Source organism: Lepisosteus platostomus, chromosome 14 (genome assembly GCF_059453375.1).
Source record: "Lepisosteus platostomus isolate fLepPlt1 chromosome 14, fLepPlt1.hap1, whole genome shotgun sequence".
Classification (NCBI taxonomy): domain Eukaryota; kingdom Metazoa; phylum Chordata; class Actinopteri; order Semionotiformes; family Lepisosteidae; genus Lepisosteus; species Lepisosteus platostomus.
In genome coordinates, this window is record NC_142624.1 from 26,696,987 (window position 1) to 26,710,570 (window position 13,584).

Genomic DNA, 13,584 nt, shown 5'->3' on the forward strand with positions numbered 1-13,584 from the left:
ATGAAATGTCTCCATCGCTTAGTGTTGCCGCTTCTGAGTAAATCAATCTTTGTTTTGAGAGAAACTGATTTGCGTTGTTAAGCTGAACGAATACATTTAAAACCGTGAACTACAAGCGTCAAGCAAAGTCCAAAATAAAGCATTTTCATGTGCCTGAAAGGACTCCATATCCAACAACCAAAAGGCCGATAATATATATATTTAAGATTCCATTTTTACCATTACCCAATCAGCACTGTCAGAATGACTGTCACAAGAGAGATGAACACAGGCTCTGTATCTTCATACACAAGTGTGGCTGAGAGAGCAGCAGGGGAGCTCAGGTCATTGACGAGGGATTGCAACCCCGACAACAATCACAGACTAGATTTCATGAAACACAACGTGGAGACGCTGCGGTGCTCTGAATCGGGCCAGGCTTTTTAGCAGCTGGCTCTGCACAACACAAAGGAAGAGAAAAAGCACAGAAAAGATAGAGGAAAATTCTGCTCACCTGAGGCAGAGTGTGAAAAGAGAGAAAGTAAAAAAAAAAGACGAGTCTATTCCATTAATTCTGCCATTGTTATGCTTTTCTCCTCAACAAAAATAAATTTTAGCACTGGAAAATGATCAGCTGAAGAAAGGAGTTTTTGGGTCACCCCAAAGTGACAGAAGACGCTGGACGTGGTGAATCCAAAGACGGTCACAAAGAAAAACACAAGATCACGTTTTCTACATTTGATCTCTGTTCAAACAATGATTTTAAGGAACGTCATTGTACTTGAATAAATGAGGAGGCTCCAACAGATGCTTGCAGTCAACTAATTATTAAATACCTATAATCAAGTTCTCTCTTAGGACACGGTTCTAGTGTTCACGAAGGATCAAAATAACAGAAAACAAGTGTAGGTAAACCAGATTTTTAAACATTCCACCACTTCAATACTTAAAAACAAGAGAGTGGAATGGACATACAGTAGCTTTTCACCTATATCCAAGCCTATGCCAAGTTTCATACCTACCTGTATGCTTACGGTTTGAGTTTAGCTTACTTTTCAACCCAGAGATATGTAAGGTTATTACCTCATGCAATGCTAATAAATGTGACAGAAATTTCCTTCATGGGATCAATAAAGTATCTATCTGGAACCGTGAAAATCAGGACTGCACCTTCACCAGCCCCCTTCTGGCACATTCTCCAAACCCATCCTTTTAGTCTGCACATTCTGAACATATCCTGTACCTCCTGTCCGTCACTTCTAACAGGTGAACTGTTATCACCAGCACTGTGCCATTTGACACACCCCACTACACAAGATCAGATGACAAGGACCTCTTGTTGAGCTCTTTGTTCGAGCTCACTGTTACAGACATGCCTGACGACTTATCTGTTACCTTGATCTTCTGTGACCGCCTTCATTACCAGCTGTGATTACCAAATGCATCTTACCACATTTTCGTCATTGTGTGCCATATTGTTTTTGGCTTATATTGTAAACCAAATGCGTCACATCATCATTTATAATAGCCTTATGCCATACAGAATTCTGACTTTAAAATCGTCCATTATATAGCAATGCATCCGTGTTTGAAATCAAATTGATCTCTACCAATAATAAACTTACATGTATAGGATCCAAAATCTTTACAGCCGCTTGGCTCCCATCCTTTTTATTGTTGACTTTGTAGACTTTCCCATAGGTTCCTTTTCCAATGGTCTCCACGATCTCCCAGTCATCCGAGGGATCTGCCAGAGACTCCAGGCCAATCATGCTAGACTTGTACGGAAACACTCCATACAGCGACTTCCTAAACAAAGTAAAGATCAGTCAGAAAAAAAAAACGACACTGAAGCCAGGTCTCTTAATGCAGCACACACAAATTTGACCGCAGGGATTTTCAAATCTGTAGACACTCCAGGACAAGGGCACCTCTGTATTATTACTTTGTAGGGTTTCTAGTATATCAAAGGGACAGATTCACTGTGATTCCAATATCTATGCCATGATTCCACCTCCACCTTACATTGGTGAAGGTCTTTCCACTCTGAATTTCCTACTCGTAATACTCTGTTCCAATTGCTCAGTAATGGTTTTCATATTATGAGGATATTCAAAAGAACATAAGAAAAGTCACGAGTAGAGGCTGATTGGCCCATCCGGCCCCTTTGGCTGGACAGTTGGTTCCATACTCCCACAACCCTTTGGGTAAAGAAAATAATCAATTTTGGTCTTCCTGTGCCGAGCAGTCATTATTCATAAAGCAATACAGTACAAAGGCTTAGGACAGCTTCTGAAAACTGGCAAAGAACACCAATAAACTAGGTGTCACCCTCAAATCACAGTACTTTTTGTATTAGACATAGGTGATGCAGTGTTCTTCATTTTTTATATCTTTCCCAGTAAGACAAGGTTGTACAAAAAAAAACTGCCGTGTTCAACGACATTCCATCAGATGTGTTTAAAATACAAAATCTGCTTAATTTCATTAGCTCTTGAATAAAAATGAAAATTTTAATGATGAATGATCCATGTTTTGGAAGGAACAGCTGTAGAGAATAAGGGAAATGTTATTTGCCTCATTTCAGAAAAAAAAAAAGAAATGGCTTAAGTAATAATAAAAAACTAAGTCCATAAAATAATGTCGCCTCAGGTCACTTCTCGAATGCCAATTCGAGAAATGGCATTTGGAGAAGCAGATACAGTCTTAAAGCTATCCTTAGGGAAAAATCAATACCTGAATGCCAGAATCCCCCTTCCTAATTTATGCACTTTATCATAGCGAAGAAAGTAATCATAAAACCAAGAGAAACTGCTCGTTCAGCTCGGTTGCCTTATTATCTTTGTCAAGGGAGACGCCTAACAGGTTTATAATCACAGAAGACTGAACTCTGTTAAGGACAAAAAACAAATAACTGGTACTTACATTTAGACTTTCTGTGACCTAGAGTTCCTCAGCTGTTGGACTGTTTATTCAGAAATGATTTTTTAAAGCACAGAAGGTAAACAATGTGCCTGATCATTGTTCATAGTCTAGAGCCCCTTTTCTTTTCCCCCGCAACTTACTGTACAGAGACATGGCCTGTCCTGGCATTACATTAGAGTCCAGGCCTCCTGTCACAGGCTGCTAAGAGTGCTGCAATCTGTTGAATGTGAATCGGATTTACAAAAGATTAACGTGACACTAACTGCCTCTTAATCCTCTCACATAAACCTTTGCGATGTTTACCGCTGGAGTTTTTCAGGACCCAATCAAATGGTTTGATAGTATTTCAAAGTAATAAACACATTTGCTTTTACCACACATTAGAGCATGCCCATGTCACTACAGAAAGATGCACAATCTTAGTCAATGTATCCAAAGTAACAGTGGGGAGGCATAAGAGTGAGTGAAACAAACACACCTACTGTACGGTATTTGTATGAATATAAAACTATATTCACACTCAGAGAACAATTAACCTCTTCCAAAAACATTTTCCAAGATGTATTTTAAACATTCTGTGACCTGTTGTATTTCATTTGTCCCATTATGGAGCTATATTACATACACAACATATGAAAGAATGTGTTGTGCGACTCTGGAGGGGGGGTCATTTTTTTCATCTCAGGCTAATGTGAAACAATAAACATTAATGCCATCAATGATATTTAGACTGTAAAAGCACACTTCACCTCTTTCAGATGATATTGATAGATTTATGGATTAGCTACCTTGTTGCCTGACACATTGGTTGACATTTTAGTTTGTGTCCAGGAATATTATAAAAGCTACAGGACACACAAGGTAACTTATGTGATTTCAAATGTACACCTTCATCCAAGAAGGAAAAAGATAATTACAAAAAGGACACCAATTAAAAGGGGAGTAATTCACTTTCAACTTATTTCTAAAGGTAGAAATACCAGTATAAATTCTCGTAATGTCAGAGAAATTAAACCCACAGCAGACTTAATCTATCACTTTTAACACTGTAGGGAATGGGAACACATTATAGATATTCTGCCCTCAAAAATAAGTATATTGTTAGATCTGTGGGATGAGAAGATTAAGAGGAGAAAGCCATTGGAGATTTAAAGCCAATTTAAAGACTTTCCACTTTTTTTTTATTAGTTTGATGAAAGGGGGCACTACAGTTTTTACTTTTTGTCCATGCGGTTGAATTAAATAAATAAGAGCATACAGTTCATTTTGAAGTGTCGTGGAGACTGCTAGCAGAGGCATTGTCATTCAATGGAAAAAAAAATGCATGTACAATATTATTGTGGGGATTTCAATGCAGACAATCTGTTGGGTGTCATCTTGATATGTTCTGGTACTGCTTTCTCCTGCATAGAGGCATAGAACGCAGCTTGGGTAATGATAAACACATTCGAATTGCAGACACCAGAGACATTCGACATTAAAATAGAATACAGCACAGGCACAGAAATACAAAACAAGCACTCAGCTATCTGATTTACAGTGCTGCTAATGCTTATTAAAATGAGTTCATTAAGTCATTTTCTATTGTTGCGTTTTCACCCTGGCATGATAAAAGAAACCAAAAACGTCAACATCTTCCTCAGGGGATTTACATTTTAAAAAGATGATAATACTCTTCTTTGATTGTTGTCAAAAAACATAACATGTTACTAAGCACAGAACACTACACAGGATATGAATTTTCCCCAATGGAAGCCGTTATCGAGTCAGATGAAATTTTCTTGCATTCGCTTTAGAAGAACCAATGCTTAGATTTGTAATTTTATTCAGCTAACCATCACCTAAAGAATCACATTACCAGCATGTAGTACAGCTGGCTGTCTGCTCTGAACAGCAGCTGCTGCTATGTTGCAATCCTAAGGATCTCTAGCCTTCATCCGATGGACTGTAATGTAAGTGGTGGTCTGTAGCATCTCCTCTGCACCTTTCATTATTAAGTTCCAATTTTGGGAAAGATCAGCAATTTTAATACTGAGCATGGAGGCTCCTAAAAAATTCAGTGCACGTGTCTCCCACCATCACACTACTAACTATGTGCTTTACAATAGCCTTCCACTGGAATGCACTAGAGAATTTGTAATATTATTATTATTAATAAAATCTTTCCAAATCTAAAGAGGCTAATTTAAATAACAGCATACACTACATACATGATGCAGTTTTGACACAGACGAGTTATTTTCAGCATCTACATTTACGTGGTCTTTCCTTTAATATGCAGATGTAATTCTTGCGTCAGACAATGTTTTGTAGTCTCAGCACACAAACACCAAGATTCCTAAATACAGGTACCATTCATCCATCCATTAGTCTCTATCCCAAGCATAAGGACACAAACCAGATACAAAAGCATAGGGCAGAAACAGACGTAGTCTGCAGTCAGCAGCCAATTGCAGGACATGCACACAAACTCAAGCACACAGGGACAGTTTGGAGACACACATTCACTGAGCCAGCATGCCTTTGGCAGATGGGAGGAAACTAGAGCACCCTGAGAAATCCTACATGAACACGAAGTGAACACGCACCCACCACAACAGAGGTGCCTCAGTTCACAATTTAACCAAGGAACAAAACCTTGTGGGACATCAGAGGTAGCTGCCATGCCACTGTGCTGCACACATACAGTAGGTATCATACCAGAGAAAAAAATGTCACAAAAAACTCAAAGCTTACAATCACTAACATGATTAGAAAAGTAACTCATCGTTAGAGCTGTTCGATTCATGTTGGCAATAACAGCTCTGCCTTACATTCGACAAAACGTTCCGAAAACAGCTCTTCAGTCATATAGAGGTTGTAAATAATGAAGCAGAAATAGTAATATAATAGAAATAGATTAGAAGAAATATGGAACAGAACAGGCCTTTTTTGGGCAACACGAAATCTACATGGAACCATGGACTAGTTCACCTTGAACCATTACAAATATTTTTAAACGTTATTTCTGAATACTTTAGACTAAAAATTAAACCCCTTAAATTAAAATAAATCTTTCAAAGTAGTATTCTACTGTTTTTTCCAACACTTGTAAGAACATACACTGAAAAAAAACAGTATTTTTTTTTTCACCAGTAAGCTGAAGTACCCTTAAATTCACTTACTGTACATCAGGCAGTGTACAGACATTCATTTTAGAATATTTACAGTGACAAAAGGTTATGTGAAATAAAAGTGATCAGGCTGTAGGGCTTAAATTTTGTTTAATCATATACTATATGTACTTCAGCATTGAAATTATTGCCTTGAAATATAACACAAAAATCTCACCTAAATTAGAGTATGGAGAATTTATTATCCATGATCAGTTTAAGAAACAAACATACCTGCTTTGCCAGAGAGCTCTCTCTTGAATCCTGAGTTGTTTCTGTAGTAACAGTTGTCCCTTCCCAAATAATGTTAATCAGCTTGAATAAATTTTTAATTCTGTTGCAATCTGTAATCTGATCTACTTTAAAATATTTAGGTGCCAAATGTATCCAGGCATGATGGAGTCCTGGACGAATATCAGAGATGAGATGCTACTTGGATTACACACAGGTAGCCAGGGAATGGGAAACAGCAAGGGGTCATATGACCTACCATATGTATAGGTCAAACAATCGTCATGTAAACAACCAAAGACCCGGAACCCTAAAAATCCAAAATGGATACTTTTTTATATTATACCTTGCTAACTAGATACATTTCAATGCTACCTGTTACTTTTTCCCCCCATGGAGTAGTGAAACAGTCCATCATGGGTAAGGTTTACAGCAATCCTTGTCATACTAATAACCTGAGAGAAAACCACTTTTAAGAAGATGTGACAGGATGTTATGTTCCAGCAGTTCCAATATTGTGATTAAAAAATATTTGTATCTCCAGAGGTTAATACACATTCGCTTTCAATACACTGTACTATAGCAACATTTATACAGTAATGTGTTTAGGGAAAGGAAAATGTAATCTGCTGATATTGGATACTGGTATTTATTTTAACACTCTTATACTTATAAAATAAGTTATATAGCACTTGCTGCAATTAACAAAACAACTACTGCAATTACTTGCACACTAATTCAATGTAGTTGAAAAAGCAGTATACAACTACTGGCTGGACAGCTTTGCAACCAGAATGCATTCTCGATAGGAAGTGAAATTTGACGGAATGAACTAATTTAATGAGCGCAAGTGCGGTTCTTGTAGCATAATCTGATCTACAGGTTTTCATTGAGAAAACTCTTCCTCCTGCCTTTCTCCCTCACTCACCACAGATGACAGATTGCTCTTATTCCCTTAATCTCTAAAGCACACTCAGGCCTTTGTTTTGCAACATTCTGTTAGCAATTATTCAATTTTTTTAATAACAAATCAAATGCAAAACAAAAACACAAAATACCCTGCAATCATCTTTTCATAAGAGCAACTGGTATGACCCGAGAATTCTCGTTTAAAAAAAGAGGATAAAGAATACCAAGCCCAGCTCCAAAATTCATCCACAGGAGATTTCGAAAATGAATAAGAAGGGACCTGCAGTGCAGGGTGGACAGACTTCACGCAACAAACTAGAGATAAGTTTCATTTCCTAACATCTAGAAGGGGTCATGTGCACTTTATGAATAAATAGGTGAATAAACAGAATGCCTGGAAGATTAATTGAAATTGTCCCAGAGAGTGTCACAGGAAATTTCTTCATATATAACATTGAAAACTCTATTCCAACAATGGTTTTGGATTGTATGTGAACTCAAACAGAAAAAAAAACTAACGGAGAAAGCCAGTCCCTGTGTTTTGCCTCCTAAGATTACTTTATACCCTGCTTGTGAAAACAATCTTGTCCCCCCATGGACATACTGTACATGTACACATTGCAGAACAGTATCAAATAAAAAAAGAAAGAAGAGCCAGGTAACTTGTACTGAGATTTCAAGTCCTGGAATGAATGACAACCATTCTTATTGTACATTGTGTACATTCTTATTTAAATAATAGATGTACGCTAAAATACATATGCCTTTGCTCCTGAGTAAAGAAAGAAGGGGAAATTAACTGCTTTTATGGTTATGAGTTCTGCACACCCTGAGATTTCTTGATCCTTTCTACTAAATGGTAAGTTGTAATGAAATAATTACAGGACCAAACAGTAGTCTACACTATCTAGGGGGGATCTTTGTATACCTTAAAATGTAAAGTATATGGAAGGGCCAAACTGTCCTTAAGTGGACCCAAAAGTCAATGATCAATTAAACAAAAGAGTAGAGAGTGAAAATTACTCCTCATCTCCGCCAGGTGTTCCAAACCAACAAGTGAATGAAAGGTGGGGTTCTCATACAAATCACTGAGTAATTACTCAAACACTCCCCTAATGACATTGACAAGCTGTCCCTCAAATACAGACTAGACAGATAAAATAAAGACCTGTCATGTTTCTTATGATATGAGCAGTTTAATTTGTGTCACTCTGTGATCAAAAACTTTATTACATGACTATTATGAATAATAAGGGACAAGACAATTTAAACCTAATTATTTACTAGTAGTGTTTCTTAAGACTGTTGAATGTCAAAAGAAATATGTGCCATACGGACAAGAAAGGAGTCCTTTTCTCATTTAGTCTTATTTTGAGGGTCAATAAAAAGAGCATTTTAGAAATCATTCTTTACAACCGAATAGATTATTTCTCTAATACTCCTTTATTTTACTTATCTGGCAAGTCAGTTGAGAATACATTTTCAGTTACTTTCAGTTACCACTTATATAGCAGAGAATACAGTATACAGTATGGGAGCAATATGAAATAGTACAGGCAGTGAATAAGACTCGGAAACACCTGGGTAAATGAGGGATACCTCATATATCTGTCCTTCGGATGAGATGTAAAACCGAGGTCCCGACTCTCTGTGGTCATTAAAAATCCCAGGGTGTTTCTCGAAAAGAGTAGGGGTGTGACCCTGGCATCCTGGCCCAACTTCCCATTGACATTACCAAACATGGCCTCCTAATAATCCCCATCTATGAATTGGCTTCATTACTCTGCTCTCCTCCCCACTGATAGCTGATGTGTGGTGAGCGTTCTGGCGCACTATGGCTGCCGTCGCATCATCCAGGTGGATGCTGCACATTGGTGGTGGTGGAGGGGAGTCCGCATTACCTGTAAAGTGCTTTGAGTGGAGTGTCCAGAAAAGCACTACTGTATACAAGTGTAAGCAATTATTATTATTATATTGAAAGCAATTAATTCCACATAGGGTTGATTTACGGTTGATTGGATGAGCATGACATAAACGTTATGTCAAGATCTTCTTAGTTACCAGATCTAAACCCAATTGAACATTTATACTATATTCTGGAACAATTGTGAGTTCCCCCCCCATCTCCTTCAACCAGACCTGAGCTAAATCGACTATCTCGTGGAAGAGTGGTGCCACATCCCTTCTGTAGAATTACAGAGGCTGGGAGACTCTATGCCACAGCGCATACAGGCTGTGCAGGCTGCAAGTAGTGACCCAACATGCTATTAACTGACTCACATTGCCAATTTCATTTTATATCCACTACCTGGACTTTAGTTCAAGGGGTACAACAGCAGTATCCCACTTAGTATTTGGGCGCTCACGCCATCCAATCCAGAATCCAATGCCTCATCCATTACTCTACGCTCCTGGATTTCACATCTCCTCTCCTGTCACTTGCCCTAGCCCGTGCCTGCAGCAAAATGTCTGCATTTCGATTTTTGTTTTCTAAAAATAGAGGACAATTGGCTTCTGAGAAATGCTTCAGTGGAGTTCTAATCCTGTCGTCTTTAAATTGCCCGTAACAATGCTGTGTCTTCCGAGACGAAAAAGGAAAAAAAAAAGTCCGGTCACCCACGCACACGTTGCAAGCGGTGTCCTGTGGGAGAGGCAGGCAAACAGCCTGTGCACAGTCACACGCAGGCGAGACACTGGGCAGCATCCGCACAAGGTGTCTCACTGGAGGCCTCCATTTTTCTTGAAGATATCGGTCACCTTCCATTAAAAGATAAGAAGATGTTTGTCTAAAATAGTATAAAATAAACTAATAATTTTTAAGGTCCTGAAGGGCTTCATAATTCATGTAGAATGCAGAACGTCATGAAGAAATATAACAATTTTCTATAAAACTTCCATTTCCATGGTGAACATTCAGCTGTTTACATCCATTTTCTTATACAGTAATTAAACCAATTCCTTTCTTAAATATACTTGAAGACTGCACAATTACTGATCATACAGTTGATAACTAATGACATTACAGCCTAGAAACATTAACTTCTGTCCATCCACCCAATATATCTGTTAGTTTATTTATTAGCAACACTGTTTCACAGTTATAACTCTAAATGCTTTAAATTAACTAAATTAACTGCATTTCTTTCCAGTTTCCAACTAATGGCCTTTTTAGAGTCAATCAATACAGGCCACTTACAGGACAATGTATTACACATTGAACACTCGGAGCACAAAGATTATCCCTGAACAATTACCCAATCCACAGATTATCCGCATCTTAAGGCTCCTCACTAGAAATCAAAAGGCAAATTTCATTCGTAATGAGAAGAGAAATTTACTTTATGTGCATGTTTCACGAACACAATAAACTCATCCAAGAACCCCTTTCCTTTTTAAAAAAACAGCAGTCCACACCGAGACAGGCCCGTGACAACTCAGTGTCATGAAAGCTCTATACAAATCCTTCGATTCTCCATTAACCCAGAAAGCTTGAAATCAGACTATTTAGTGTACTTAAATAAGAACAACCCAGCACATTTAGCCTCTTTGGTAGTAAGAAGGTAATCGATCCAAGCATCTCATCCAGGAATTTCTTGAAAGAAGCAAGAGTATCGGCTTCAACAACATGGCTGCCTGCCATACTCCCACAAAGAAAAGAAGTGCCTCCTGTTCTCAGTTTTAAATGCACTTCCACTTAGTTTCCACTTGTGCCCCATGGTTCAGGGTTCACTGATCACAGAATCCACAGTGGCAGAAAATGTTCATCTAATATTTGACTGGGTCTTCTAAACAAGAGCATCTGTCATACAAGGCAATTCAGTCATTTCACACATAACTTCCAATGTAATCTTGCAGGAAATAAGAAAGACCAACATGTTCTCGGTTTTCTTTTAAAACCAGAAAACTGAGGGAGCTGTAACCCAAGCAAGTGAACGCCTGGAGGCATAGTTCAAGTTATCCCACTATAAACTGGCCAGTATTAGCAGATAAAGACCTTGGAGGAGTGTGTAAGGAAGAGTTCAATAGCATTGATACAACACACCAAAATGCAAAGCACCTTCTATTAATAGGGGAACCGTCCAATAAAAAAAATAAATATAGGATTGGACCATATTAAGCACACAAATAAAAATATTGGTGACGTTCATGAACAAAAGAATTAATTGAATGTTTCTTAAAACACTGTTTAAGATGGAATCTAGTGGAAAAAAAGTAAATTAATTCTTGTTAAGAATTGGCAACAATGGTCACTGATGTGTCACATTAAGAAATGATAAGAGTACAATGCAGATTAAAACAGGAAGACAATTCCTCAGTCAGTTTTGAATAACGAGCCCATTTTCATACAATTAACCACAGGCCCAGCAAAAGAGAATGAGGATGACAATCAATCCTACAATCTACCCTCTGCTTCACAAGAAATGTTAACATCTTACAAGTTTTATAACTAGACTCTTAAATTTCCTTTATTTGTAGTTCTGGAAGGTACCATAAAATGCAACAGTATTTGACAAAGGAAAGTGGTCCTATACATTCTCACCAGTATGAAAATTTCCAATGCACTGAAGGTTTGTGATGAGAAAGTTCATGAAAGGGACAGAGATGGAGAGATAAAGAGATCCTCTCAGCGACTGATTAAATATTTACACCCATGTGTCATCTTAAAAAGACAGTATATGAAAAGACTAGCATTAGAACCTACTGTATATGTACAAATAAAGCTTAGTCAAGTTGTATCAGTGGCTGAATTCCATAAGCAGATAAAAATTCACTTAATTGACATCATCTCTTATGCGAGAGACTGCTCATAATGATATCTGAATATTTCAAAGGGCCAAAATAGACTGTCGGATAAATAAGGGAACCAAGTCTTTCTATGACAACAGGAAATACGAATCTGAGCCTCTATTACTCAGTATCTAGGATGAACATTTTTAAGAAGCATCTAACATTATAGTAACCGTCTTCAGAATAAATAAAGTGTTATGCACAACAGTATCTACTGTGTTGCTCATGTGCTGCCTGCTGAGAAATAATAATAAAGTATCAAGTTCATGAATATGTTGCAGTTCTCTCTAGTGATTTGAGGTTTTTGATTTGAGAACATTTCATGTGCATTTATTATAGGGCATCTGCTTTCTATTCCCTCTGTTATAACTGTTATTTTTGGACTATACTGTGTAATATGTCACCTTATATCTTTATCTCATAAATAAGACTATAAGAATAAAATGAATCTTTAAATTGAGAACCAGTCACTACAAGATTAGACCGATTAATATTACCTTTTCCCAATTCACAGATTTTGATCAACTGGTAAAAGCTAAAAAAAGTAAAATAATTTCTGGGTAAGTTTTGTAGTTATTTTAAAGTATTTTCAGTTATCCAAGTAGAGATCTTAAATATTATTCTTTAAGATAACTATTTGACTAAGTCTTCTCCTTTCATGCCTGTTGGGTACTCCTTCATTTAATGCACATACATTTTAATCTGCAGGCTTGGTGTCATTCCAATTTAAAAAAAATATATTTTGGAATATTCCAACTTTGTGACCCCAAAAGTTTGGTCAGGTGTGTCCTCCTGTACATTGACAATCTATGCTGTATATTCCGATTACATTTCTATTAACAGTGCAAAACTAAGTTCTAAGACATTTTTATGTCCCTCACATTTTACATTCTGAAACTGCAAGCAGGTAGTATATAAAAACAGTCCCTTAAGACTTGCAACCTAATGATAAGAACCCAGATCCCGTCTCATTTTATGAATCCAGTCTCCACATATGGTCAAGACACCGGCACTTCCGCAAAGGGAACACTCCATTCTAATGTCCCTCCATCACCTTTCTATGCAAAGAACCCCTCACTGTGGCACAGCTGTGACTACCAACCAGTTCACCAAGTGCCCTTTGAAAGACAAGATGCATTGAGACATTTTTTGCAGATCATTAGATTATTTCAAACACAATACTGAAATCTGAATAAGAATGTCAGATGTACATCTTGATCAGCAAAGAGAAAGTGATGCGAGGCTCTTTTGAAATGTAATAATTGGTGTTCATTTATTGTATTTACACAGCCCACATCTGGAAATAACAGTCCATGAATAACTTTAAAACAGACATACAAGCCTTCAACCATATTTCATAAAGAGCAACTTGCAGTCTTTCACTTCGAGTTTCTTATAATGCGATATATACATCTTATATGTATATATTTTCCCCACTGTATATAAGAATATACACTTGTGAAGATCACATTATAAAGATTCGAAGGATCTCTCTCGTTTCTCACCAGATCCTCCCATGAAGCTGGAAAAGCTCTTTTGCCTTGAGGGTAGTTTCCTCAGTGACTCTGTTTCCCCTGAGCATTGAGAAAAAAAAAACAAC

At 37.5% G+C, this 13,584-nt stretch overlaps 1 protein-coding gene across 6 annotated transcripts in view; it reads right to left on the reverse strand.

Moving 5' to 3' along the window:
- myo3b (myosin IIIB) overlaps nt 1-13,584 on the reverse strand; it is a 124,619-nt gene that overhangs the window by 108,973 nt on the left and 2,062 nt on the right. For 4 of the 6 annotated variants that reach the window (XM_088605354.1, XM_088605350.1, XM_088605351.1 and 1 more), the window contains exons 3-4: nt 13,490-13,558; nt 1,605-1,788 (exon numbers count right to left, since the gene is read on the reverse strand). In XM_088605354.1, coding sequence (XP_088461480.1) covers nt 1,605-1,788; nt 13,490-13,558 — 253 coding nt within the window. The remainder of the gene's footprint in view (nt 1-1,604; nt 1,789-13,489; nt 13,559-13,584) is intronic. The other 2 variants (XM_088605352.1, XM_088605356.1) reach the window with 1 other exon arrangement.